Source organism: Dufourea novaeangliae, unplaced genomic scaffold (assembly GCF_001272555.1).
Source record: "Dufourea novaeangliae isolate 0120121106 unplaced genomic scaffold, ASM127255v1 scaffold113, whole genome shotgun sequence".
Lineage (NCBI taxonomy): Eukaryota > Metazoa > Arthropoda > Insecta > Hymenoptera > Halictidae > Dufourea > Dufourea novaeangliae.
The window spans coordinates 433419-458983 of record NW_015373986.1 but is presented as its reverse complement, the minus strand read 5'-3'; the positions used below and the strand labels follow the sequence as shown (position 1 = coordinate 458983).

Sequence of the window (25565 nt, the reverse complement as noted above, 5' to 3'; positions counted from 1 at the left end):
TCGTGAGCTAACTAAGGATCAGTTTCCATGGTCTTCTTGCTTCCGAACTTGGTGCCGGCAGTGTGTTACATATACTAATGTCTCCTCGATGGTATTGCTCTGAATGTGCTCGTGCTCGCATAGTGCGTCTGAATGATCACGATCGTCGTGACTATGCTGCACGAGCCGGGGGATCTGCGTCCCCAGTTTCGTCGCGTTCCGGGGGATTCCTCTCGATCTCCCTCAACCCTGACCGTTCTCTGTTCGCTAACCTGACGTAACGATAATTTGGACTTAGCCTAACCAGTTAACCGACCGGCTGCTACGCGATAGGTTCGTTTAGATTACCAATCGACAGCCAAAGACTTCTGAACGAAGAGTTCAGTGACGGTAGCGAATTACAGTAACAAAGTTCTGACGACGTAATGCAACGGTTTCTCAATTCTAATCCTGCCCAGTAGGTAAAACAGTAGGTTTCTTTATCGACATACAGGAGTGCCTATTCAAGGCATGGCTATCAGTCGGTTAGGTGTAGTAAGAGGAACGACCGTAGATCCCCTGGAACGCGGTATCAAACACACGATCCATCATGAACGAAACGCCAATGTGCCAGCTGCTTGTATGCCCTATAAAAGCATGAACCGAGGCTGATTAGCGAACAAAAAAAGAAAAGAAAACCGAACACGTCGTCCCTTGATCGAAAGGATCGGTGACGGCGCAGGCTAAACGTTCCGCTTGTCGGACGATCTGGTATTATTCGTAACCCCGTGAGATCGAAAAAAAAAAAAACAGAAAAAATACACGGACGAGTCACCCGACGGGCTGTACTCGGTCCCCTCGGCCTGATCTAGGGCTTCCGTGAATACACGAAAATAAACTGGAAAAGAAGAATGATTCACGCTCTACGACTGGGCTGCGCCTCGACGAGTTAGAACTCCGAAAAACGTTCCTTGTTAATTTTTTTATTGTAGACTAATGGTAGTAGTAAAAACAATTACTCTAACCTCAAATCTGAAGGTTGACGGAGGTCTAGGGACATTTCGATCAGACTTGTCAGTTGAGTCGTTGAGCGTGCATCATCTCAACAACGATCAGCGTCCAGGGATGGGCAAAATTGTCATCTGGAAAGGAAAGTGTATAACCTAAAAATCAGACGATTTCTCAGGTCAGAATGTTATTGGACTAAATGGATGTCACAGATTGTAAAGTAAATCATCGATGAGTGTTCAAAGACTCCTCGTCACTGAGTGTTCAGACGCCACTGATAACGTCTGAACACGTAGTGCCGAGAAACCTTCGAACACTTATCGATAATCTACTGTACTTCTTGTTCAAATATACACATGTTCTGTCTTTTGAACGAATTAACGAATATTAACGTGTAATACATATCTCATGAGTCCCTGAATGGTCCAACATCAGTACTGAAATATAAATTTCGGTGGCATCCACCATCTAAATACAAGTAACGTGTTTTATACAATTTTCTTTGAGTAATAATGTGTGTCCACACACAATAAAAAAACCTTCTGAAGGATTTAATGACTGTAATAAGAATAACAGCGAGAAAGTGTTAAAGCAATAGGAAAGGGACATTCTGCCTATCCCTGTCCCCATCGTCGATGTATATGTATATGTGCTGATTCTGGCTTCTCTGTTTCTTGTCTGTTTCTGTCTGTCACTGGCATCTCTGTCTGTCTGCATGCTGTGGGACGCTCGGATTCGAAAAAAAATATATATATTACCTAAACAATGTCGCAATATAAATACCACTTCGAAAAAAAAACCGAAAATCTCTCGCGTCGTCGCCGATGTGAACACGACGATCATTGATACCGTTGGGTGACGCCGACACAATGTGCGTCCGACCGTCACAGAGAACTACCACGGCTCTAACACTGTATTTTTAGTTGTTATGCTCATGTCGGTGGTAGGGGGTGTTTTCGTAGTATTTGCTCTGATGGCTCTCTGCTACAGGTCAGTCGTAGTACATAAAAACTACTCCCTCTGTCTCAGGTTAGTGTGCAGAAACATACACGTAGAAACTTTTTTGTATGCGTATCTATCTATATATCTATATCAATATATATATACAAGTATATATATACATATATATGCACAGGTCGGTATATAGCGAAAAAAAAAAAATTATAAACAGGCTCGTTGGACGTCGACGAGGACATAAAGCGAGCGGAACACACGTGCATATATATCTACATGTATAACTTTAGAGTCCGTAACTGTTTTACTGTCTTTCTAGTTTTTCGCTTACTCTTCGTCTTCTTCGTCTGTTTCCGTTTCATTTCTTTTCGTTCATTCTCGTAACATCGATATATATATATGTATACATGTATCTTCTCTACCTTCTCTGTTGTGTCTTTATTTTTTTTTTTTTGGTATTTTTTAATTTTTTGTTTATCTTTTCGTTTCATCACCGTGTGTGTATCGGTCCACCGGATCGAAAAGAAAGAACGAAACACGCCACTGCAATGATTTCGCAACGGACAATGGCTTGAAAGCATCATCGCAACGCGCGCCGGGATCACACGTTTAATCGATACGTCGTCGCAACGATACAGCCCAACCGAGAGCTCGATCCACACGACGAGATATCGACTATTATATTACATATATTATATACGCCCAGCAGCTTCAGCAATACGCCCGGCAATACATGGAGAGTGAGACTGAGAGAGTGTGCGCCTCGATCGCTTACGCAGATAATATGCCTACAGAAAAGCTTCCCTTTTTTCTCCGGTGGCCATTAAATTGTCGTTGATTTTATTTTCATTCGACGGTTGTGGCAGGGTGAATCTAATTTTTCAGAAAAAGAGAACAAACGCTGTGGTTGTAAACGACGCGATCTAACCTCGCTGATCACATTAGTGTACAATTAGCCGATAGAGGGCCATCATCCCCCACCACTTCTCGTCTGCGTCAGTCACGTGACAGGCGGACAAGAAGGAAGAGCCAACTGTACACTCTTCGTTCGTTCAAAGACTACACAACAGATGTGCCAGTTATTAGTAAACGAAATCTTTCGCGTTATTTTTTCCTTCAAGGAAATACAACTGAGCATTGAAACGCTCAAGACTATGTTAACCCTCGAATGGTAAGGTGGGCTTTAAGGTAAGGTACTTGGTAAGGTGAGGTCGGATTCGCCCCGAGCACTTCTTTGCTATTTTCAGACGGGGAAAAAAAAGGGATTATAATAGGGTTATATGATAATATGCGCATGAAAGTTTGCTGAATAATAATAATTTTAAAACGAGAATAAAAAAGACAGTACACAAAAATAGAGACGGGCACAGCACAAGTAGAACTATAACTTGGATCGAATTCGACCCGGGCCTTATTATTAGAGGGTTAATAATTGGTCGAATGTAACACACAGATAAAACAAGGAAAATAAGAAATAACCTTGCTGGTCTATATTTCAACACACGGCGATGTTCCGATGGGTTATGATCCGAGAGTTCAAAAATCTCGTTTAACCAATTTATTCGTATCAGTTCCGACAAAGGTGTCAAGCCTTTCTTCAAAGAAATATTTATTACCTGATAATTTTCACGTCTATGCGTGATTCACCCTACAGGCAACGATCACTCACGCAGGTGTATAGTTGAGGACACTGTGGTCCGTCCGTTGGAAGGGAGTAGGCTTCCCCTTCCGTTGGGCGAGGAAATCGCGAAAGAGGGGGTAATAGACTGCCCGCCCACCACCCCGGTCGTCAACCGTGGAACGGTATAGGAGCGCTGTTCGCTCGACTCGTTAAGAGGCCACACGTTTAGTTTTGAGTATTCGGTTCGATGGACCACTGCAACGGAAGGCGATCCCACAGGGCGGCTGTAAGGCCAGTTGCGGGCGCACCGTTCGACTGGTTATCTGTTTCCGTTCTTACCCATGCTCCCCTCCCTCCTCCCTGCCACCCCTCACCCATGACTCCTAAACGTAGAGGCGGCCAGCTTCGCTAGATCAGACTCATTCGATGCAACCATTCGAGTGACATGCTAAACAGAATGTTCGATTCCTTCTGGCGAACTCTGAGGATATTCTGTTACTCAAAGTAGTACCATAACCTAGAAAATGAAACAACTGACCAACGATTATTTCAAACGAATCAGAAGCTTGAACCGAACATACTGGCGCTTATTTATACAGTAGAGTTTACCGCACACGTTATATACTTATGATTTCTCAAAGGACTCGTAGACAGTATACGCGAGTCGAAGTGAATTATCGAAGTATATTAAGTGAAATATCATTGGATATTGTATAATAAAACTGTAAAAAAAAAAAAAAAAAAAAAAAAAAAAGATTTTTCACGCTAAAAGGAACGAAGAATTTCCCCCAGCCCGTAGTCTGCATGCGCTTCTTAAACTGTGTGTGACTTTTTTCTCTGGTGTCGCCCGCGACCAGACGATCGGCAGCCACATAATCTGCGATTTTCTCGCAGAAGGAAGAGCACCGTCCAGAAATACGAGCAACCGTACGCGAAGAAGCCGCCTCAGAAGAACTACACAAGCGTCTCGAAGGACCAACATCCGGAGCACGCGGTTCTGGACAACATACACAGCAGAATTCTCAACTTCAACTACGGGTACGTTGGATCACACACTGCGAAACAAAACGACACGCACACACATATACACAAGGCCAGATTAAGATTTTCGGGGCCCAGGGCTATTAAACCTTCTAGGGTCCTCTTGATTGGGGGGGGGGGGCAAATGTTTGTAATAAAACATACAATAAAATACATAAATCTTCAAAAATTGAAATTCATTCTAAACAGAATTAAATAATATTTAATCATAACGAAATGGAAGGCTTATATTCCCCCCCCCCTTTGATTCGGCGCTACACACACACCTAGTGTATTACAGTAAACCATCGATGAATGTTCGAAGCCCCCCAGTGATGGGGATGACATCTAAACACTCAGTGCCTTCGAACACTCATCGAAGATTTACTGTGTCGCCCATTCGATCGGAGACCCCGCCAACCGATCTAGAACCGTGACTCTCTAAGCCGCGCGATCGCTATAGATCCATAACGGAGCAGATACTCGTAGACTACCCCCTGAGTTATATTCCTCTTAACCCTCTCTGGAGGGTCTGTCGGAGATGGGACGAGTGTTTTTTCCATACACAATTGAATACACACATATACACACGACATGCTTCCCAGAGGGCAGAGACCCACGGACAGACCCCTGCTACAGACTAGCGTTGAGAGAACAAGTAAAGGATCCATCAACGATCACCAAAAGACACACACACACACATACACATATCGCTTTTACTTATCTATTGGTTTTCTCCGTTTTTAATGTTCTGCGTATACCCACACAAATTCACGTCACACGGCCATCCCATACGACATCGTACACACATAGGGTGTACCAAATAAATGAGTACGCCAGATTAACTCGAAAGGATGAAATTTTAGCAAAAACAATGGTTTGATACAAGAGTTTTAGAGTTTAGAAAGAGAAATCTAATGATGACCTTGATCGTGGCATAGAGATCAAATGTGGAGGTCATTCCAAGGTCAATTTATTTTTTTTTAAATGGGAACCCCGTATTTTTAGCACCAGTAATGGAAAGAAGGGTCATTTAGATCCAAGAACGTGACCACATATCTGAACGTATAATGTTCAGTGTTTTCCATTTCTGGTGCTAAAAGTAGAGGGTTCCCATCTTAAAAAATCGAATTGATCTTAAAATGGTCTCTAAATTTGACCCCTATATCACGATCAAAGTAATCATCATATGCATCTTATCAGACCCTAAGACTTTTGTATCGAACATTTATTGCTAAAACTTTCATGCTTCCGGGTTAATCTGGGATACTTATCTTTTTGGTACATCCTGTATGCCCATGTTCGACATAACCACCCAGAGCCATTACGAGTCGAGATTAACAGAAGCGCATCACAGAAAAAAACGGTTACGCCCGCTGTGTCCCCGGATAGGGTCGACGAGGCGTCCTCCTGGCAAAGGAATATCCCCTATTGCGATTCCAGAGACCATGTGCTTACCATAGAAATGGGTATCGTGGATTCCATCTGTCGATAGATCAAAGGGAAGACGCCTCGTCCACTGCTTCTCGAAACGAGCGCAAAACCTTCTAGGACAGCCATCGAGCCCTTTCTGGTCACCGATCCCCAAACGATTGACTTGGTCCCTTGGATCTCGATGGGATCGGGCCGCAAAGGTCTCGACAACGTATCGTGGAATACCCGCGGCATGCCTACATTAGTATATTTCTAGCCGCAACGACACCCAGCGCGTGCTGTTTCAAGCCCCGAATAACGTCGCCACCACAGACGGGCCAAGACTCAAGTAAGTTTCATGTGTCCCGCCGTTATGTCACCATAGTGTTGATCGACGAATCTCTGACTCGATACACGTTACAGAACGAACGAGCCATGGTCAGTGTCGGATTCTGTGCTCGATGGAAGTTATACAGTTTGTACCAAAATTGGTGGTCTCAAATTTTATTGAAACTTTTTCTAATTAAACTGCGGTCTGTGTCCAGACAGACCCTGTTGGCTTTTTATCCCCATAACCTTCGTTTGTTTATTTTTTAAACCATCTGAAAAGCACAAAATCTCATATTTCGCAATATTAGGTCAATGTTAATTATAAATTCTGACTGTTCTGGCGATTTCTACCTTTAAACTTAATATTCTGATGGCCCAATTCAGCCTCAATGGCTAATAAAATACAGGAAGTATTAAGTGGGTTGTGGTAAGGTGGTAGGGCGGTTCGAATAGAGCAAAGATTTTTTAAATAGATCACTGGTTTGAATTATTTGGGTATTCCAGAAAGTGGAGGGCCATTTCGAGTATCTTAAACTTCTCTATCACCCCTAATGATATTCCACCATATTTGAGAAAGCCTGTATATAGTCTACAGTGGGTCTAGTTGTGTACACTTATCGAAGGTCTACTTCACAACCAAGCTGTATCGTCCACCGAGCACAGACCACGAGTCCTGGCCTCGTTTCACTCGACCCCGAGGGTCCAAAAGGAAATGGCCCTGTCGAGGAATCGCAGCACACTCACACGCATTAAATATGAACAATTTATAACACCTATTATTTTTGTATTTTCTATTTATTTACGCCCACAACTGTGATAAAAAAAAAAACACGATCTACGGTGGGCAGTGACATCCGTAGTCACCTTTCGTTGCCGTTTTTCTTATTTTCCCCGAAGCCCAGACACGTCGATTATTAAAAAATAAATTGAAGCTTCTAGCTTTGGAAAACTAACATCTAAACGACGATCTTTTAAAACTACACGATATATATTTGGACCGAGGTGCCACGAGTCACTTTTTTTCGCGTTATTGTTTTTAGGTTAAGTAACGAAATATTTCCTCGAGTTACTTTTCATATAAATCAATCATATCAATTCAGTGAGTTAAACACAATGTCACATATGAATTACCTTTAACAAGATTACCGAGTAGTTGCTCGTTCCTTTGTTCTTTGTGTTTGCGTATATCACACGAGCATCGCACAGTATCACGTTCCCAACGACAAATACACACAGAGGCGCACACACACTGTTACGACACCAAGTAGAAACAAAATAAAGTGCATGTCTAGTGTCGCTTCTTGGTACTCTCACCCAGGCACCGCATGATTTTTTTTCTTTCAAACGCAGCGCACAATCATCCAATCCACCACACGCACGAAATACGTCACGCTCCTTGCATGGACCGTTACAAAAGAGGAAAGCTCATCGCACACCCGTACCCCGAAACGCTATCCGCTTGTTAGTTGCACTCGCTGAACCGAATCGACGAACGTACGATATTTAGGTTAGGTTGTTGCACACACGAAGTACATACGAGCAGCGTTGCCAGGAGAATTTTCCCTGCCGCGTACAGACAAGGTGACGTCGCACAGAGCTGTATACACTGAGCATGTCCACACCATGCTGGTACTACAGGTACTAGACAAAGGAAAGGCATCGGTCCCCAACACAAGCATACCCCCTCCGTTACTACCTATACGTCACTTCGTCCCCAGACGGCCATCTTGAATACGACGTCAGCAAGTTGCCAGGCGAAAGCATAAGAACAAAGGCCACGTGACGTCACAGTACGTTTTAGAGCTATACAAGGGTGTTTCGTTTAAGTATGACCCCCTGAATATATTTTTTAATTGTAAAATTGAAAAAAATATTTTGTACGTAATTTGAATGGTATTAAATAGTCAGTGGTATTAATAGTCAGAACTGATACGACTCGTGAACACCATACGAGGATTGTTATGGTATATTCTCCCTTCACTACTCCCTATTATGTCATATGGTCTTCGAAGGCCCTACTCCTGGCAACCTTGCTGATCAGTATAGATGGGCAAAAACGTAGAAATTCCAATTTTTATAATAAAATAATATTCTTCAGTGAGTAGGGGTAGTTGGGGCATTTTGATGCAACAGGGCACAACGAAACACCAATAGTTTCTCGATATTCACAGACACTAAAAAATTCAAAACGTCACCACAATATAAAATCATTTATATGGTATCCAGTGGTCCTGTTTTGAACTTTTAAATGTTTATGGATATGAAGATACTATTGATGTTTCATTGTGCCCTATTGCATCAAATTTCCCCAACTTCCCTCAAATACTTGGCAAACTTGTCTAAAGGTCAGAATGGATACTACTACTTTTCACTATGTATTATTCGCATAAAATTATGTCCAACTCTGGTGTAGTCGATCGTTCCATGTGCAACAACTTAATGAAATGTACAGGATGACTCAGAAACCGGAGGTCTTGCAGAAAATGTTCTGGTTGAGAATGGAGGAAGGATCTTCATCCTCTTCCCTGAAACGCAGACATTTTCTTTGGTCACGCATGCTTCAACTACGATCGACGATTTCTGAAACACCCTGTAGATTACACGACCAACGTCCCCCACGTTATCGTCTACGTTATGTCCAACGTTCGATCCCGGTCGTAAGTTTTGTTCGGAAGCAAGTGTGAAACTTTCATTTGCCTTTAACAATTTTTCTTTCAAGAAAATCTCCCAAAGCTAACGCTTCGGCCATGAACGCGAGGGACGTTGACACGTGACTGTGACCGAAGAAGAAAGGCTCTCGGCGAGTGCTACGGCAGCACTTGCCACAGGGGGGACGTGTTCCCTTATAGAGAAGAGAAATGAGAAACGTGTGTGTTGACGTTCGCTGGGGAATCGGGATTCTACAATCAACTGAATAGATTCCATCTAAAACCATCTGAAAAAAGAGAAGCATTAGTCCCATTGAGTCCCTTTTTCCATTACGTTGTGAGAACGGAACTTCAATCCGCAGCAACGTCTCCGGAAAAATGAAAAATTCATAGCTAGACTTACGACAGTAAATCCATTTCGTTGTGGACTTACATTACGGGTCAATAGAATCTATTCGACTGACCCTAAATATCGAGCACATTGACTTCCAACCACCTAGAAATAATCGACAAAACTATGGTAGCGATCTCATGGTACCAGCGAACGTCGAACTAAGCATCACGACCTACAAGGTGACGCGAGACCAATTGTTCCTCTGCATGACCACTTCCAGGGATCACAAGTCGCAGGTGAGAAGGCTCGAGGAGGAAGGCGGCGCGGGCGGTGAAGAGGCTGTCTCGTTCATTGACATGCCGCAAAACAAACTGATGCCCGAGAAGAGTATATTAAAGAAACACCATGTTTACGGTACTGTAACGGCTGCTATGTTGTACGTACACGTAGACGTAGACCAATGGGGTCTACGAAGGAACGATGTTACAGCCTCGGACCCAATACAGTCTCTCGGTTCTCGAGCTTCGACCTGAATTATATAATTAGCTCTTGTCTACAGGGTGAGTCAATAAACTGCGCAAAGGTCGCTTCAAGGTCACTTTGTTATAAGTCGCTAAATTCATCGTTTTCATCCTACAAAAAAGGACAGCAAAAACATCAAGGTCACCTTGACATCCTAAAAGAAATCAAATTAATAATTCATTAAAACCTTTCCCCGTACAATCAATAGTTAATGAGTTATTTCAGATAGTAGTTCTTATTGACTCACCCTGTATATTTCCTCAGATGTCCATGAGATATTGACTCGCCCTGTATCGAGGCTGTCACATCGAGACCCCTCTGTGTCTGTCCGAATGTAAATACCGAAGCGAAAATATACCGAGTGATCTACAATTATGCGAATACAGACAGCGGCACCGTCGTGAACGGGCGTTCCGTGGAGCACACGCTGGACCATCTGAACGGCTACCACGAGAACATCATAGAGGCGTTACGGCAGGCGCATACGTTACGCGAGCTGTCCAGCACACCGGGTGGCGTGGATTATCTGGTGAACGACGAGGCCTCGCCGAAAACGATGACCGACTGCAGCTACCCGAACGCCTGCCACAAGGACATGGACGGTCAGGACCACAGCGACAACCAGGGCGACGACGAGGAGGAGGAGAAGAGGACCGGCAACGTGTTACGGATCCGTAATCTCGAGGATCTGATAAAACAGTTGGAGCGTCACTCCGCCCGACAAATGAGCCCGTGCGGCTCCGAGGAGATACGGATATCGGAGAGCGAGGCGGACCGTCTCGCCTACCGTAAAGATTCGTCCGTTTGTAGCGAGTCCTCGCAAGGGTAAGAAACCGACGAACGAAACGATCCAAGCTTCGTACTCTTCTAGCCATGCTTACACGATTTCTTTTCTCTTTATTCTATACGTCCTCGTCGCTTCTACGTCGTCTCGTACGGCCTGGTATTTTGCTTGAATCGCGGGCTGAACTTGTATACGAATCCTCTTCTTTTACGATGATTCGGGGTTATTCGAGGGAACCACGGTCTGCGACTACGAAACACCTCGCAGTCAACCGCTGCTCTGGAACAGTATAGTCGCGGTGGGGAACGGACAGAATACTCGGCGATGGGGATGGGCCCAGGACTATACAGGCTCGAATGCGTTTGCACCTCTATAGGGCCCAAATATAACTCAGAAGGCCCTAACATAGCTCAAACAGGCCCTGACATAGTTCAAATAAACCCTAACATAGTTCAAACAGGCCTCGACGTAGTCCCAACAGCACAAAACATAGTTCAGAGGGGCCCTACCATAGCTCGAAAAGGGACAAACATACTCCCAACATGGAGCGAAACATTGGGGCCAGACATAAGCCAAACGTGACGATCCGATTAAACTGAAAGTCTGGGTCCAAAACATTTCAGACGGTGGAAACTTTAAAACAGTTCAGATCGGTGGTCAACTCGAGTAGGTTGAAATGTTTGGACCTGTTGGAACTACTCATCGGAAGTGCAAACATGTTTGAACCACTTGCGGACCCATCGCTACAGTCGAAGGCTGTCCTTACGCGATTCCATTCGACCAATTTCTCACCACTCGCTGGCCGCAACTCACATTGTTCTTACTAGACCGCGGATGTTTGACATCTAAAATTGAATTTATCATGACCCATCTCCTGTTGAAAGTCTTCACCGTACAGATATGCATAACATCCGTGGCCTAATTACATTTCTACTGTTACCGTGATGCGCCGTTGCTTTCCTTTTGTCACATTCTGGCCAGTATCTTTTTTCTATCTTCCGCTTCCCCGAACACGTGTATAGCCACGGTACCGCCTCGTAGAGCGCATCTAGGAATCCACAAACCACAATTGTTCACCTGAAATAAAATGAAAAACGTTAGATCAGTGGTTCGAACTTTCTCTCCCAGGTTACCCCCACTGTGGTCCTCGGTGTCTCGACCAATAGTGTTTCTATCAACCAGAGGACCATAGTGGGGGTAACCCAAGAGGGCAAGCTCGAGTCACTGCTGCTCGTGAGCAATCAATTGCGCAGTTCTGCGTTAGATCCACTATCAGAACATCACGGAACGAGTCGATATTGTGCTATTTAACACGTGTCCGGGTACAAAGTAGCGTTTAAGAAGTAGCGAGGAACATACACGGGGGCTCGCTGCGAATAATATCGTCAGGCTGACACTTGCATGACATCGATGATGCGGAGTCTGTTTATACCGTGTGTCTCTATCGAATTCCTGCGTATAGGGGCGCGATCGGATCGACTCGATAATTACGGGATGGTTCGCTGTGTCGAAAGCATTGTTCCAAGCTCGTTTAACCTTACATGCGGCTGATTCGAATTTCCCTCCCCCTCCACGTAGAAGCAGAAGGTGTAGCCGCACCCGCGACGACGCCTACTGTCGATGCCGTCAGCCATCGTCTCTAAATCCGTACGGCACCCAAGAGGACGTTATCTATGAAACTGCCGACCATGACAGGGTGAACCGACCCGATAGTGAAAGGTATCGCAGATTCTATCAGTAAAAAAAAACATTCGGGCTTGACCCTTAGATAAAGAGAACATTCATTCTCAGTACCCTCACCCCCTTCTAGTCAATCCCACGTGACCGTTAGAGATCTCCTTTTGTGCGCAAGTCTCCTAGCAAGAACCCACCAGTCCTCGGGCTATTAGTGTTGGGAATCGAAACTCATAACACGTTCAGTATGGCCCTGTCCAACGATTCGAAACAGTAATAATAACGAAAATATTCGTATGCTAGGTCCAGTTATTGGTTATGGTAACCCCCTATGGGATACTAGCCCCTGCTATTGGCTGGTCCTACCTAAATGGTCATCACATCCCTTTTGTTTATAATCACTGACTCGTTGGATGACGTATAGATCCGTGGTCGATCATGATTCCACGTTTTTCCACCTATTCGAAGGCGTCTGGCCACGCGACCGCGTGTCCAGTAGGGAGCAAAAGCGATGACGTCTTTGGGATAGACACTAAGTTCTTGGTTTCCAAGCGGATACTCGTCGACATTCTGAGAAATATTACTGCTTGAAATTTAGGAAGGAAGTTTTTAGATCTCAAAGGAGCCAACGTTGCTCCCTACTACCGATTCCCACCACTACAGTGAACGCCCATTCAGATAAGGATCGGTGCATGCCCCAGCGCGTCACATCTCAACCCCAAACCACGGGGCTCTATATCGAGGAACGTCTACCGCCCATATTCTGAAGGAAAACCGCGAACGGAGTATAAATAGACTCGGCATACTACTATACGCGCCCTCTGTCGCGTTCGAACGATCGAGTGGAATGGATTCTCGTCTCGTTCCGAGTTTCCACGTGATCGAGGTCACACCAGCAAGAAAAAAATAAACTTTCGCATGTTGTCCTCTCATTGTTGTTCTAGCCTGCTTCTCTTTCTCTGCTGCCGCGCGCTGTGAATGTTGGCTAGGCCAAGTCCCCATTCGGGATTCCGCGATCGAGTTTGCTCTTTAACCGTGGGAAATGTAGTCTGAACGGCATACGGGAGGCGGTTACGTGAAAAAAGGGATCAGAATCGGGGATATACCGCACTTATCCTTATCTGAAGCTTTTCGTTCCTACGGTTCGTCGCGCAGACCGCGACGATCGTACTCGAACTTACGCTGTAGGCTTCGCACGCGCCCGCAATCGCTAGAAGGCTTTCCGTGTAAGTACGTGACGCGTCCACGTGTACGTGCAGTGTCCACCATACGAACAACGGGATACACAAGTCTCCCAAAATTATGGGACAAATCGCAACACATGCGTATTCCTCGTGCAAATACAAATCGAAAAGTCCTTTACCGTTTTGTAATCTGAAGCCTCAGTTCCGAAATATTAGCGGTTGAACGTACTCCAATCAGCTGAGCGTCTACGCGTAGGTGTGGCCGACCGCTCAGCTGATTGGAGTTCGTTTCACTGCTAATATCTCGGAACTGAGGCTTCAGATTACAAAACGGTAAAGGACTTTTTGATTTATATTTGCACGATGAATCTGCATGTTGCAGCTTGTCCAATAATTTCGGGATAACCTGTGCACCAAACTATTCCCCATTTAAAGCGTAAACATACCTTCTGTGCGACCAAGTACATACACGTGTGTCGCATACCCAAGTGGGATATACGCAGAGACAGGTTCCACTTCGGGTGGTCCGAACAGAACCAGTCCTGTCCAAGTGTACAGGGGTTGTTATAGTCCTCTTCCGGGAGACACACGCCGTCAGACTCAAGGTTGCCAGGCAAACGCTTCAGAATAAAGGCCGTGTGACATCATAATACTAATACGACTTCTGCACACCATGCGACGATTACTGTACAGTAAATTATCGATGACTGTTCGAAGGCTCCTGAGTACTGAGTGTTCAAACGTTATCTCCACCACTGGGCACAAGATTGTTTCACAAGAACCCCCCCCCCCCCCTCCCCAGTGTTGGGGATGACGTTTGAACACTCAGTACTCAGGAACCTTCGAACAGTCATCGATGATTTACTGTAGTGTCTTCTCCCCCCACTACTCCAAATAGGCCATATTTGCCGTACACCTGGCAACCCTGAATACAGCCCTCAGACACGAATAAAGGCTATCGGATTAAAAGCACTGAGCTCTGAACTCGGTATTGAAATGATGTTTATACCTTTTCCTTACCCCTCACCCTGTACACCGTCCAGAGAGGATTGTGTCCCGTATAAATAGAGTGTGAATGTACGTATTTTGTGACACGGCCGTTCACGAGGTAAGTGACCGAGAGACTGTTGATTAGGTGCTTGCCGGAGAGACGATTGATAGCCGTTTGTTCCGCGGCCCAGTCGCGCGCGCGCGTGCGTGCGTGCGTATCGCAGCATTAGTGGTCGTGGAATAGATCCAATGGGCTCGTGTAATCTTGTTATTTTCTAGTGATGCATTTATTCAAGCTCAACAACAACTAGTCCGATGGACTAGTGAGGACGGGGTCCAGCACCGGCCACCGCAGCAGCCGCCACCGCCGCCGCCACCACTGCCGCCACCAGCGATGGCCGGTGGTTCGATGCAATTGTTGCAGCAACACCAGCGTCACTGTCAATGCGAGCACCATCTACAGTCGCAGCAACATCATCGCCACCACCACCACCACCATCACGTTCAGCCGTTGCAGCCGCAGCAGCAACAGCATCAAAATCAACAACAACAACCGCAGCGGCAGCACCAGCCGGAACAAGACGAAGAAGAAGGAGAAGAACAACACCAACTGCCGGTGGAACAACAACTGCCAATACAGCAGCGCGGCTATTATCCATCCCCACCCCATACTACCGACAACAATGGTCTCGAGAACGACGAGACTGAAAATGCTCAATCCCATCAACAACAAACGCTCCTCCCCGACGTTCGTGGAATCGATGTTAATCACTTGCCTAATATTAACAAACGCCCACTAGACGATACATTTAGTCTAGATTGTAACATAAATAATGGTTCCCCTAAAGAATTAAATACCAACAACACTAGTGATAACGAGAATACTGCCCTACTGCCCCCTACGCATTTTCCCGAGTACAAGCATTGATAATTAAATTAATCGATGACAGATAGTGTCCATAAAACATAGTGGTGTGATTTAATCTTGAACTCGCATTTTATACTGAATAGTGTAAATATAACGGATAAACTTATTGATCGCGTAACGGCAAGAGAGCAAAAACGAAACAACCAAAGAAAAAGAAAAAAAAAAGTAAAGAAAATACAAAAAACAACCATGAGAAAACAACAACAGCAGACAGGTATTAAATTATAATGAATTAAAAGTAATCTATATGAAATGTTTATTAATAAACATTAGTAAAGCGATTTACTCAAAGATATAGCGTTTAGATTGCTGCCTGATTGCCCTGATGTCCCCGGAACATCCCATTCTTAAGTTTTTTTTTTCCGTGTTCAGAAACGGTGCGCTGACGATAACGCGACAAATTTCAAACTGCGTGTCAACGATGAAAATGAACTGGCGCTTACTTTTCGACTCGATATGCTCCTTGATTATCACGAAAACGCGACTAAACGTAAAAGTAATTTATATTTCGTTACTATTTTCATTAATAATCGGTTAAAAATAGCACGGTTTGACGAATCTTTCAGTACTTGATATAAATTTACCAAGTGGTAGGAGGCCCTTCTCCTACGTCGCTTTTTCCCCTAATGAAACCAGAGGTTGTTCGTGAGGGTCACTGGACCCGTCAAGCACTCCTCGTTTACTTCATATTTGGACAGGTCTCACGGCGTTATATGGACAGCATTCGTCTTGACCAAGCACTCCACGTGTAGCTTAAAGAACGTAGATTAATCTCCTTTCATTGGCAACAACAATAAATGACCAGAACACTGTTAAAATCGCATTTAATCGCGGAGTACCACTATTTTTTTAAACGGTGGCGCCACCCGTGGCAATTCGCTCAAACTGCTAGCGAAATCATACCGACAGGTGAGTGAAAATTTCTAATGATAGAAAAATGCGAATATCTCAGTAATTAGGCGCTGAAAATGAACGCTGTTAATCTCATAGTATTCATGAGGACTTAATGCATCGACGCAATACTACAGAACCTCAGAATTAGTCAAATTATTCATGCCTGTATTAACGGTGGCTCTTATGAAGAGGCAACCCAAATAGCAACTGATTTCGATTACATTTACACCGCTCAACGGTCATCATATATCTTCGTCACGCATTAGTAGTATCCTAAAACTTAACCAGTATAATTTACAGTGTTACTAAATTAAAGAATCTTCTGATCGAATGTACTCTCCTATGTCAGCTTGATGGAAACACACTATCGCCATTGGGTCTGCATACTTGCAGTCCATTGTACTTTTTGCAGTTACACCGAAACCCTATAACAAAATGAAAATTATAATTTGTTTGAATAAAATTAATAATTCCTTTTTTATGACATAAAGGTATTAGGCAATATCAATATTTTATTTACCAATGGTATGTCATTTGTTGAGAATATAACAACACCTTGATATTGAGGTGTATTGTCTGTTATTCTACTTAAACCGGACTTGGAAATGTTATGTCCGTATAAAAATTGTTGCTCAGCGGATGATTTGAGCCAGATTTTATGCTAAACCGAATTCAAATATTTATTATTATATTCAGAGCAGACTATAAATTTTTATAAGATTTAAAAGAAACATGCTAATATAATAATTACTTGTGCATATGGAGCTAGATGATACAATGCAGTAATATGTAGCCTAAATTTTCCAGACTTTGTAAACTTTCCGAAGCATGTTCCAAAGCTTGCTAATCGATCAGGGTTAACCTGACTTGCATACGGTAGAATTTTCTCGGATACGTAATAGACCCTGCCTTTCCTTTCTCGAAAGCAATAAATACCATCTGGTCTATCTATCAATACTTTTACATTATCCCCAATACTAAAAAATAAATATACATAGATAAACAGAGATAATCACGAGATTTCTAAAAACAACAGAAAAATGTACAGTAAGTTAACTGCGATGTAACTCAATGTAAAGATTACACTTACTATTTTGTTAATTTTTCTAAGACGAGTTTCGTTTTCTCTTCGGTTAAACGTTTCATTTTTTTGTATTGCTTATTTACAAACTATATAAACTGTAAGGCACAATCCGCGAAACTTCGAATGTTGTGCGTGGTTGTAGCGGGCGACAATGCGTGCGCGCCTTAATCTCCGCCATCTTAGGGATATCGAGGGAGGTCGAATGCGAGTCGACGTTGGTCGTCGTGCAGTCTGCACGGTGCAGAGGGCCGCGGCCCGCAGTGGATCTGTAGTAGTGGCGAATCGGTGAAACTGTTAACCAATTATATGGCTAGCAGTTTCAGCGATTCGCCACGGATGGCGCCACCGGTCGAAAAAATAGTGGTATTCCGCAATTAAATACGATTTTAACAGTGTTCTGATTGTTTATTGTTATTATCAATGACAGGGGATTAATCTACGTTCCAGCAGCTTCAAACTGAATGCTTGGACAAGACGAGAGCTGTCAGCATAACGTTGGAAGAGTATTCCAAAGAGAACTTACCGGGGTACGCATGACGAGATACATTGCCAACAGTTGCAAATAAATGTGACTTTAACAATGTTCTAGCTATTACTGGTTCCCAACCGCTAGAAAGTACTAATGTACGTTCTTTAAACTTCGAATGTAATGCGTGACGAAGAAAAATGATGACCGCTGAGCGGTGTAAATGTAATCGAAAGCAGTTGCTATTTGGGTTGCCTCTCCATAAGAGCCACCGTTAATATAGACATAAATAATTTTACTAATTCTGAGGTTCTGTAGTATTGGGTCGATGCAGTAAGTCCTCAGGAATACTATGAGATTAACAGCGTTCATTTTCAGCGCCTAATTACTGAGATATTTGCATTTTTCTATCATTAGAAATTTTCACTCACCTGTCGGTATGATCTCGCTAGCAGTTTGAGAGAATTGACACGGGTGGCGCCACCATTCAAAAAAATAGTGGTACTCCGCGATTAAATGCGATTTTAACAGTGTTCTGGTCATTTATTGTTGTTGCTAATGAAAGGAGATTAATCTACGTTCTTTAAGCTACACGTCGAGTGCTTGGTCAAGACGAATGCTGTCCATATAACGCCGTGAGACCTGTCCAAATATGAAGTAAACGAGGTGTGCTTGACGGGGTCCAGTGACCCTCACTAGCAACCTCGGCTTCCGCTAGGGGAAAAAGTGACGTAGAAGAAGGACCTTCTGTATAAATGTTAAATTGAATGATCATTTGAAGCTCACTTCATTAACAAGTTAACTACTAACGGAGAACGTGACAAACAGCATGTATCATTATATAATACCACTGTAAGTGTCTTCAATAAATAATTCGTCACCAATACACCACACTCCTGCCTTTCATTTCTTAATTAACGTCTAATATATTTGAACCGTCCGCCTATAAAGTACGGCAATGATTGGCCAATATTTCTCAGTTTGCATACCGTATCGTATTCTTAACGTTCAATGAAAAACACATTCACCAACGAATCTTGATCTACACCGTCGATTCAGATGGCTTACACGGGACAATCTAATACCGTTCAGATGACTGTATGATTCTTATTCTCGCAGTTTTTCCGCATATTTCGAAATTCTGTAGGCACCATTAACCACGAGGGTTACAAGAGGGAACTCCCAATTTTCACTGGACGATGATTCTCCCGTGCAATCTGTAGTAGAGCGGGCAGCTTATTTCTGACCATCGATGAACAACATTGAGGAGACGGTTCAGGTTGGTCTGTTAAACGGAGCGCTGGTTCGATCGACTTTCTCGCATTGGATCCGAGCAGACGGATAATTTCATTAGGGAAATCACGGCCGCAACGCATCCTACGTTTCTTGCAGCGTGTATCTCGTTTTACGGGACACGGGTGCACGGTCGTCGATGCTGATCGCGTGCACAGGAACGAAACAACGAGGTCTCGATACACGACGATTGACGTTTCCATCCGCGCTGATCGGGCTCTACACGGGGGAAAAAAGCCATGCCTCGAACACCGTCGTGAATCGACGCTGCACGATTCATGCAGATACGTCGTTTAGCTGTTAAAGATGTGCGACACGAGTGTCTGAGCCTCGCCGTACGATGCAGTCCATTTATTGGACCGGGAGGCTGTTGTCTCGAGCGTTATGGAATGGTATATCGAATTACACAACGTGCGCCGATCCTAACGTGAGCAAGCATCGCGAGGCATCCTTCATCTCGGCAGTATGTGGTTTCCCGAAGGACTTCTCGCGTGGACGTGTACGGAAGGGTCAGTTCGGCGACGACGCTTGGTTCAGTGCCAAATTCAAGGCTGTCGAAGTAATAGGTAACATCGTTTCACCGTTCGATATTCTTCTCCAGTGTTTGTACGCACACACACACATTCCAATATCTACTCGGTACATTCTTCCTTCGTTACCTATTGTCCTCTGTGTATTCACACAACTGACACTTTAATACTCCTTAGTCTTCCTTTATATCTGTAACATACGTACAATCCATTTGTGTGTCTGTAACATTTGAATACTTCTGTACTATTTTTCTTGTTTCATTCGATTGATCCGCTGTGATTCAAGCATGTGTACACTAAGTATTTAATATTGTTTCTCCGATTCCATAGGTGTAGCAGACGGTGTAGGAGGATGGAGGCACTACGGGATCGACCCAGGAGAGTTCTCCAGTTTTCTTATGAGAACCTGCGAAAGATTGGTCTCCATGGGCAGATTTACACCCTCCGAGCCAGCTGGTTTACTAGCGCGTAGTTACTATGAATTATTAGAAAATAAACAACCTATACTAGGTAATATTTGGGATCTATGGTTTTTTGTGAAAGAGAAGATTTACAAGGTTTGGTTGTGATTTCCGTAATAACTAGGATACATTGTTTCCAGGTAGCAGCACAGCGTGCGTGATAATCCTCAACAAAGAGACTAGCAGCATTTACGCAGCTAATATCGGCGATAGTGGTTTTGTAGTTGTGAGGAAAGGAGAAGTAGTTCATCGTTCTTCCGAACAACAGCACTACTTTAATACTCCGTTTCAATTGTCTCTTCCACCTCCAGGACATTCTGGTCTGGTACTTAGCGACAGGTATCTTTATTTTGTACGAACGAAACCAACCGCGGACACTCGTTGAGAATAATTCGCACGTTAGCCGCCGTGTCCGATTAATGCAGACACACGGTGTATCAGTTGTCAAACGCTGTTAATTGTAAACGACATAAAACGTGTTTCTGTATCAAGGCTGCTGATGACATGCCAGCGAAATAATAATGGCGGCGAACGTGTCAGTACGTGTGTAATACTCGTGGATGCTTCTGTACAAAACAGATCTAGAGTACCTTAATATATAGGCTAGGTCAAAACGGATAATCCACTTGGAGAAGGAGATTATTCTACATGGCAGAAATGAGTCGAAAATCTATAATAAAATGTTTCCCCTCACGATGCCTAGTTTTCGAAATAATCGACTTTCCTAACGTTTCTACTTATTGTCAACATAGATGAATTTTCTAAATTGGATTATCTTGAAAATGAAGCTGTATAGGAAAGAATTTTATTCCACATTTTCGACTTATTTTTCTATGTAAAATAAAACCTTTCCGACTGTGCACTACCCGTACTGGATAATCCTGTATATGTGTATGTACCAATTCTGTATCTTCGTTTATGTTTCAGTCCAGAGTCTGCGGACACTTCGAGTTTCGGGGTCGAAGACGGCGATGTAATTCTGCTGGCAACCGACGGAGTTTTCGATAATGTGCCTGATCAGCTAATTATCACAGAGATGCGTAAACTGCAAGGCGAAAAAGATCCTACGAAAATACAAGGAGTCGCGAATTCGATAGCTTGGATGGCACGTAGTTTAGCTTTCGACGGCGCGTTCATGTCTCCATTCGCCCAAAGTGCTAGAGAGAATGGAATTGACACAATAGGTACGTGGTTCTATTCATGTTACCCAAATGTTCTATGTACCGCAGAAGAACACTTACAATACACGTAATTTTCAATAAAAAATATATATACAGTTTATTTATAGGATACATTGCACAGTTTCTTATATATTACGTATGTACTATTATGCTTTGGTAGTGACTTTGTGTTAACTTTGTTCTCCCTCTGTACCTTAAATATTGTTTAGTGTTCTTACGGGCTAACACGAACAGCTTACGCGAGTGCATCGTGTTCGATTTAATATTGTAACAAGTTTCTGAAAAAGAAAAGAAAAAAACGATGATTTGGAATATGTAGATGGATAGAGAAAAAAAATGAGATATCTTAACTTTCCTCGTGTATTCTTAATCGGTGACTAAAACGATGGAAAAGTTGATCGTCCTAGGATTACTTAAATGAATTGATAGATACGTGCGTATTCACAGTGTGTGTTTTGTATTTTTCAGGTGGTAAGCCAGATGACATTACAGTGCTTTTAGCAACGGTGGCAATATAATAAAATATGTACAATAGAGTCTTGATCATTGTATTATAGTCCATGTCATTGCGTATATGTACCTAGTTATACATCATTATATCCTGTTATGATAATCATTTATTATTTAAATCTAAATAAATGGTTTTGTAAATCATTCTTTGTCGTGTCGATCTCCTACACACAGAAATAACGATGAACTTTTTTTTTCCGCTTATCAGCGAGAATGAAATTATAACTACGTAATATATGGCACAATAACAAAACTCTACAACACTGTAATGCGTTACGGATGAAATGTATAGAAAGTTAACAACAAACTCGGAAAAGTACCATATAAAAGTTATATGTAATAAATAAATGCATCGAATCTTTTTTTTATACAAAGAGACTCAACACATATAATATACTATTACATACAGATTAATGATATACAATGTGTACAGCGATGAGTCAAACTAAATTGAAACATTTTTATTTACTTGCGATGCCATATAAACAACATTTTTACCTAGTATTTACAAAATTACTACTATTGGGTAAGTCATTAACAATTGTCCGAGTGAAAATTCATTGCAATGCTTTGGCTTTCTGCTGATGTACAATTCTGTTTCAAACGATTCGGCCAATTTAATTCTTCCGGTACACATTAGAATGCATTCATTCAATTGGCGATATGAATACATCACAGTGTACGGATGCAACGTGATTTAATTTCAAACTAAAAATGCTATAAATGATGATTTAGCAATCATATAAAAAGAAAAAAGAATATTTTTCAGTCGACTGCATTCACCTAGTCTTGGATTGGAATATATACACACGATATTTATTACAACTCATTAGACATTGTTCCATATTCACACACACACACACACACACATATACAAATACCAGCAGAAAACGGAATGCTATCATACAGTTTGGTAAACACTCTCTGACTTTGAATTAGAAACTTACAAGTACCTTGTAATGTTCCTTTCTTTAAACACCCACAAAAAAAACTATGATGCATTCTGTTCATAAATCTATTACCATGTAATTAATGTAAAGACCAAGGAATTGTCTAAAATATCGGAATAAATAAAAATATTTACATCACTCGATCGTGAAAGGCTTTTACAGTAGAACTTTTCTTCTCTTGGAATCAGGGGTTTCAATTTCGTAATTCCTTAAAAAGTAATGGTATGGTTATGAATTTTATGGTATGAGCTTTTCTTTTTAAAAGGAGGACACGAGGGTATATTATCCAGGCACAATATTGTCGTAAAAATTTCTATTATGCACAGTGTTCAGAATTATTACGAAATCAGCATTAAAACGAATTTAAAAATAATTCACCTAGGGTATATGAACAAAGATCATTGAAATTATTTTTACGCGTGTATTTTACATTTTGTACTTTATAGGCGTTTCGTACGTCATACTCGTTACAATCACCATAAACAAACGCAAATGTGCGGAACAAGATATTTCTTTCGTGTATTCCTTTTTGAAAATCGTCAGCATTATAAATGTATCACAATAGTCGATCATCCGTGAAATACTGTTTTCATCGATGACGATCAATGTATATCTCTTGTACAATATATACTGAAAAAACACACAGATGTTACGCTCGATTCCGAAATTTCTTGTTGAAAAAAATTGTAACCCCTGTAAAAAGTTGGAAGTCTTGTCGTTACACGTCACACGGTAATCGTAGACAATACCATTACTTCGCGGTTTCGTTAATAACTAGTGAAAATGAAGGAACAATATTGTATACGTAATAATAGAAAAGTTTACTTGATATGCCAATCTGTGAGAGATGGTTTGGATGCAGGATCTCGAATTTCGAATCACTGCACATTGGCTTCTTGTCCCCAATTGAATCCACCGGGTCGATCCTCTGGTGGTGGAGTAAAATCTGGATCTTCTGGGTGTGCGTCGAACAAAGTCTTACTGCAAGCAAACAGAGTGCCATTCATAGGTTCTACAGAACATGTTGGATTGTTTTCCCTATCCTTAATTTCTCATTCAGACTTACAGTATTTGTGGAGTCTTAAGAACACGAAAACCTCCCCGTACTCGTGGAAATACATCCTCTGCGAAATAATACATGTGTCCTACAGCCATACCAACTAAATCTACCCATATCGCATTACCAAGGAGTACTGAAAACCCAAGTAGCACCCAAGGCAAATACGGGGCCTGAAACAGATGCACACTAGTGAACCACTATCTAGAAACTACGAGAGGAATTTAAGGCTGAAACTTACTTGAAAGTTTAACAGTCCAAAGAAGTTAAGCCTAACGAACGGATTTCGTCTTGACCAGACATAGACCAGCATAATTGTGAATGCATGACCCAGGAACAAGAAGTTAACAAAAAATGCAAATGCCTAAAGGTGGTTCAGGAAATTTTATAAAAAACCAATCATGTGAAATTGTTGTACACATAATTCTGCGTTTACATGAATTTTTTGAAAACGTAACTGTCATGTAAATACAAATCTAAGTGTATTTGATGTACTAAAGGTATGAAATGATATTAAAAGGATACGATCATAGATATTGCTCCAAAGATGAACATCATTACAAAGTCAGCTGTCCTTCTGCGAAATGAACCCTCCTCCAGCATCCGACAATACCGATATGTGAAAATCATATTGAAGAAGAAATTGAAACCCATATTTCCAAAGAATAAAAATGTTGTTATTAGTCTCCATATCTGAAACAAGTGTGCAACAGTGAAAATCATGGATTGTCTAAAAATGAATTGTTAATACATTCACTACTACTGTTTGTTGCATTTGTAATATTTTCTTCAGTACAATATGTATTTTGGTAACGTACTTGAAAAATGTGTTAGCTCCTTAAAAGTTTATTTATAACTTTATGACTAAAAAAAATAATTAACTAACCACGGCTTTCCACAGTGAAACCCTATTCCATCAGAATCATTAGAAATTGTTCTATCCACAGCATATTTGTGGCATCAGTTTCAACTGAACATCTAATAGGGGTTACATGTCTACATTTTGATATACCACAGCAAAAGAATCAAATAATGCATAAGAAATGGTTGTTGCAAGTACGTGGCACATGGTAAGGAATATATTGAACATACACTATAATTCATAATGTTTGTTTACCTGGTACTGTTCTATGATCAATGTAGGATTGAAGTACAGTCGGAATGGAGAGACCAGGTCTAGTTGCTGAAACGAAGAAAATAAGATGAACTTGCGAACATTTTCTACGATCGTGTATTCTCTACACTTGGAGTCATTTCCGGCGAAAATATGTTGTACGAACCACTGCAACGGTCGTGATGACACAAGCTGTTGTATAAGCTCGTGTCACCACAGGCATTTGCATGTACTCTTCCCGGAACGTTTGATAGGCCATTGATGTAATATTACGGTCTTTCGTTACAACGGGGGACCAGTATTCTTTCCAAACTCTTCCTCGTTCGCGTTTATCATCGCATGATTCCCGTCACTGTGCGTTATCTAAATTAAATTGTTACCCGCATCACGACAAATTTGTTATGCTCAGTTTTGTACACGTAATACGTGAAATTCGTCGGGATCGAATGACGTAGAATCTCTCGACTTTGCTTCGTTATCGATAACGACACGACGCGTGGTCACTTTGTATTCGTCGGAATTTCGAGAATTTTATACACTGAAATTCTTTGCAAACTCCTAATGAAATACAGAGAAACATCTAAACAGAAGAAAAAACATAATGACGTATCACTGTGCAACTTGAACAGGCTGTCCTAAAGAGACTGAATCGAAAAG

General features: G+C 42.2%; 5 protein-coding genes across 8 annotated transcripts in view; 3 read left to right on the top strand and 2 right to left on the bottom strand.

Annotated features, from left to right (window-relative positions):
- LOC107187396 (disintegrin and metalloproteinase domain-containing protein 11) overlaps nucleotides 1-14841 on the top strand; it is a 65207-nt gene extending 50366 nt beyond the window's left edge. Inside the window, 7 exon segments of the mRNA XM_015575490.1 lie at nucleotides 1857-1956; nucleotides 4436-4579; nucleotides 6252-6323; nucleotides 9567-9700; nucleotides 10195-10633; nucleotides 12171-12311; nucleotides 14737-14841. Of these exon segments, the coding sequence (XP_015430976.1) occupies nucleotides 1857-1956; nucleotides 4436-4579; nucleotides 6252-6323; nucleotides 9567-9700; nucleotides 10195-10633; nucleotides 12171-12311; nucleotides 14737-14764 (1058 nt within the window). The 3' untranslated portion in view covers nucleotides 14765-14841.
- On the top strand, nucleotides 14835-15368 carry LOC107187331 (G-box-binding factor-like). Its single transcript, XM_015575404.1, has one exon. The coding sequence runs from the start codon at nucleotides 14835-14837 to the stop codon at nucleotides 15366-15368; it is 534 nt and encodes a 177-aa protein (XP_015430890.1).
- Nucleotides 15369-16567: 1199 nt separating this feature from the next.
- Nucleotides 16568-17561, bottom strand: LOC107187379 (60S ribosome subunit biogenesis protein NIP7 homolog). Its single transcript, XM_015575460.1, has 4 exons — nucleotides 17353-17561; nucleotides 17014-17239; nucleotides 16783-16923; nucleotides 16568-16687 (listed from the first exon to the last, which is right to left on the bottom strand). The coding sequence occupies exons 1-4, from the start codon at nucleotides 17406-17408 to the stop codon at nucleotides 16568-16570; spliced, it is 543 nt and encodes a 180-aa protein (XP_015430946.1). The 5' UTR covers nucleotides 17409-17561.
- Nucleotides 17562-18623: 1062 nt separating this feature from the next.
- LOC107187345 (protein phosphatase PTC7 homolog) lies at nucleotides 18624-22023 on the top strand. Of its 2 annotated transcripts, XM_015575418.1 has the most exons (6): nucleotides 18624-18664; nucleotides 18960-19671; nucleotides 19966-20145; nucleotides 20237-20435; nucleotides 21024-21280; nucleotides 21746-22023. In XM_015575418.1, the coding sequence occupies exons 2-6, from the start codon at nucleotides 19446-19448 to the stop codon at nucleotides 21793-21795; spliced, it is 912 nt and encodes a 303-aa protein (XP_015430904.1). In that variant the 5' UTR covers nucleotides 18624-18664; nucleotides 18960-19445; the 3' UTR covers nucleotides 21796-22023. The 2 variants fall into 2 exon arrangements, with proteins under 2 accessions (XP_015430904.1, XP_015430903.1); XM_015575417.1 differs by lacking the exon at nucleotides 18624-18664 and having other exon boundaries at nucleotides 18866-19671.
- LOC107187346 (derlin-2) lies at nucleotides 21355-25565 on the bottom strand. Of its 3 annotated transcripts, none has more exons than XR_001516207.1 (7): nucleotides 25075-25565; nucleotides 24912-24977; nucleotides 24320-24487; nucleotides 24036-24158; nucleotides 23804-23967; nucleotides 23563-23718; nucleotides 21355-21555 (listed from the first exon to the last, which is right to left on the bottom strand). XR_001516207.1 is itself a non-coding variant. In XM_015575419.1 (6 exons), the coding sequence occupies exons 1-6, from the start codon at nucleotides 25165-25167 to the stop codon at nucleotides 23616-23618; spliced, it is 717 nt and encodes a 238-aa protein (XP_015430905.1). In that variant the 5' UTR covers nucleotides 25168-25565; the 3' UTR covers nucleotides 23434-23615. The 3 variants fall into 3 exon arrangements, 1 of the variants encoding a protein (XP_015430905.1); XR_001516208.1 differs by lacking the exon at nucleotides 21355-21555 and adding an exon at nucleotides 21816-21857; XM_015575419.1 differs by lacking the exon at nucleotides 21355-21555 and having other exon boundaries at nucleotides 23434-23718.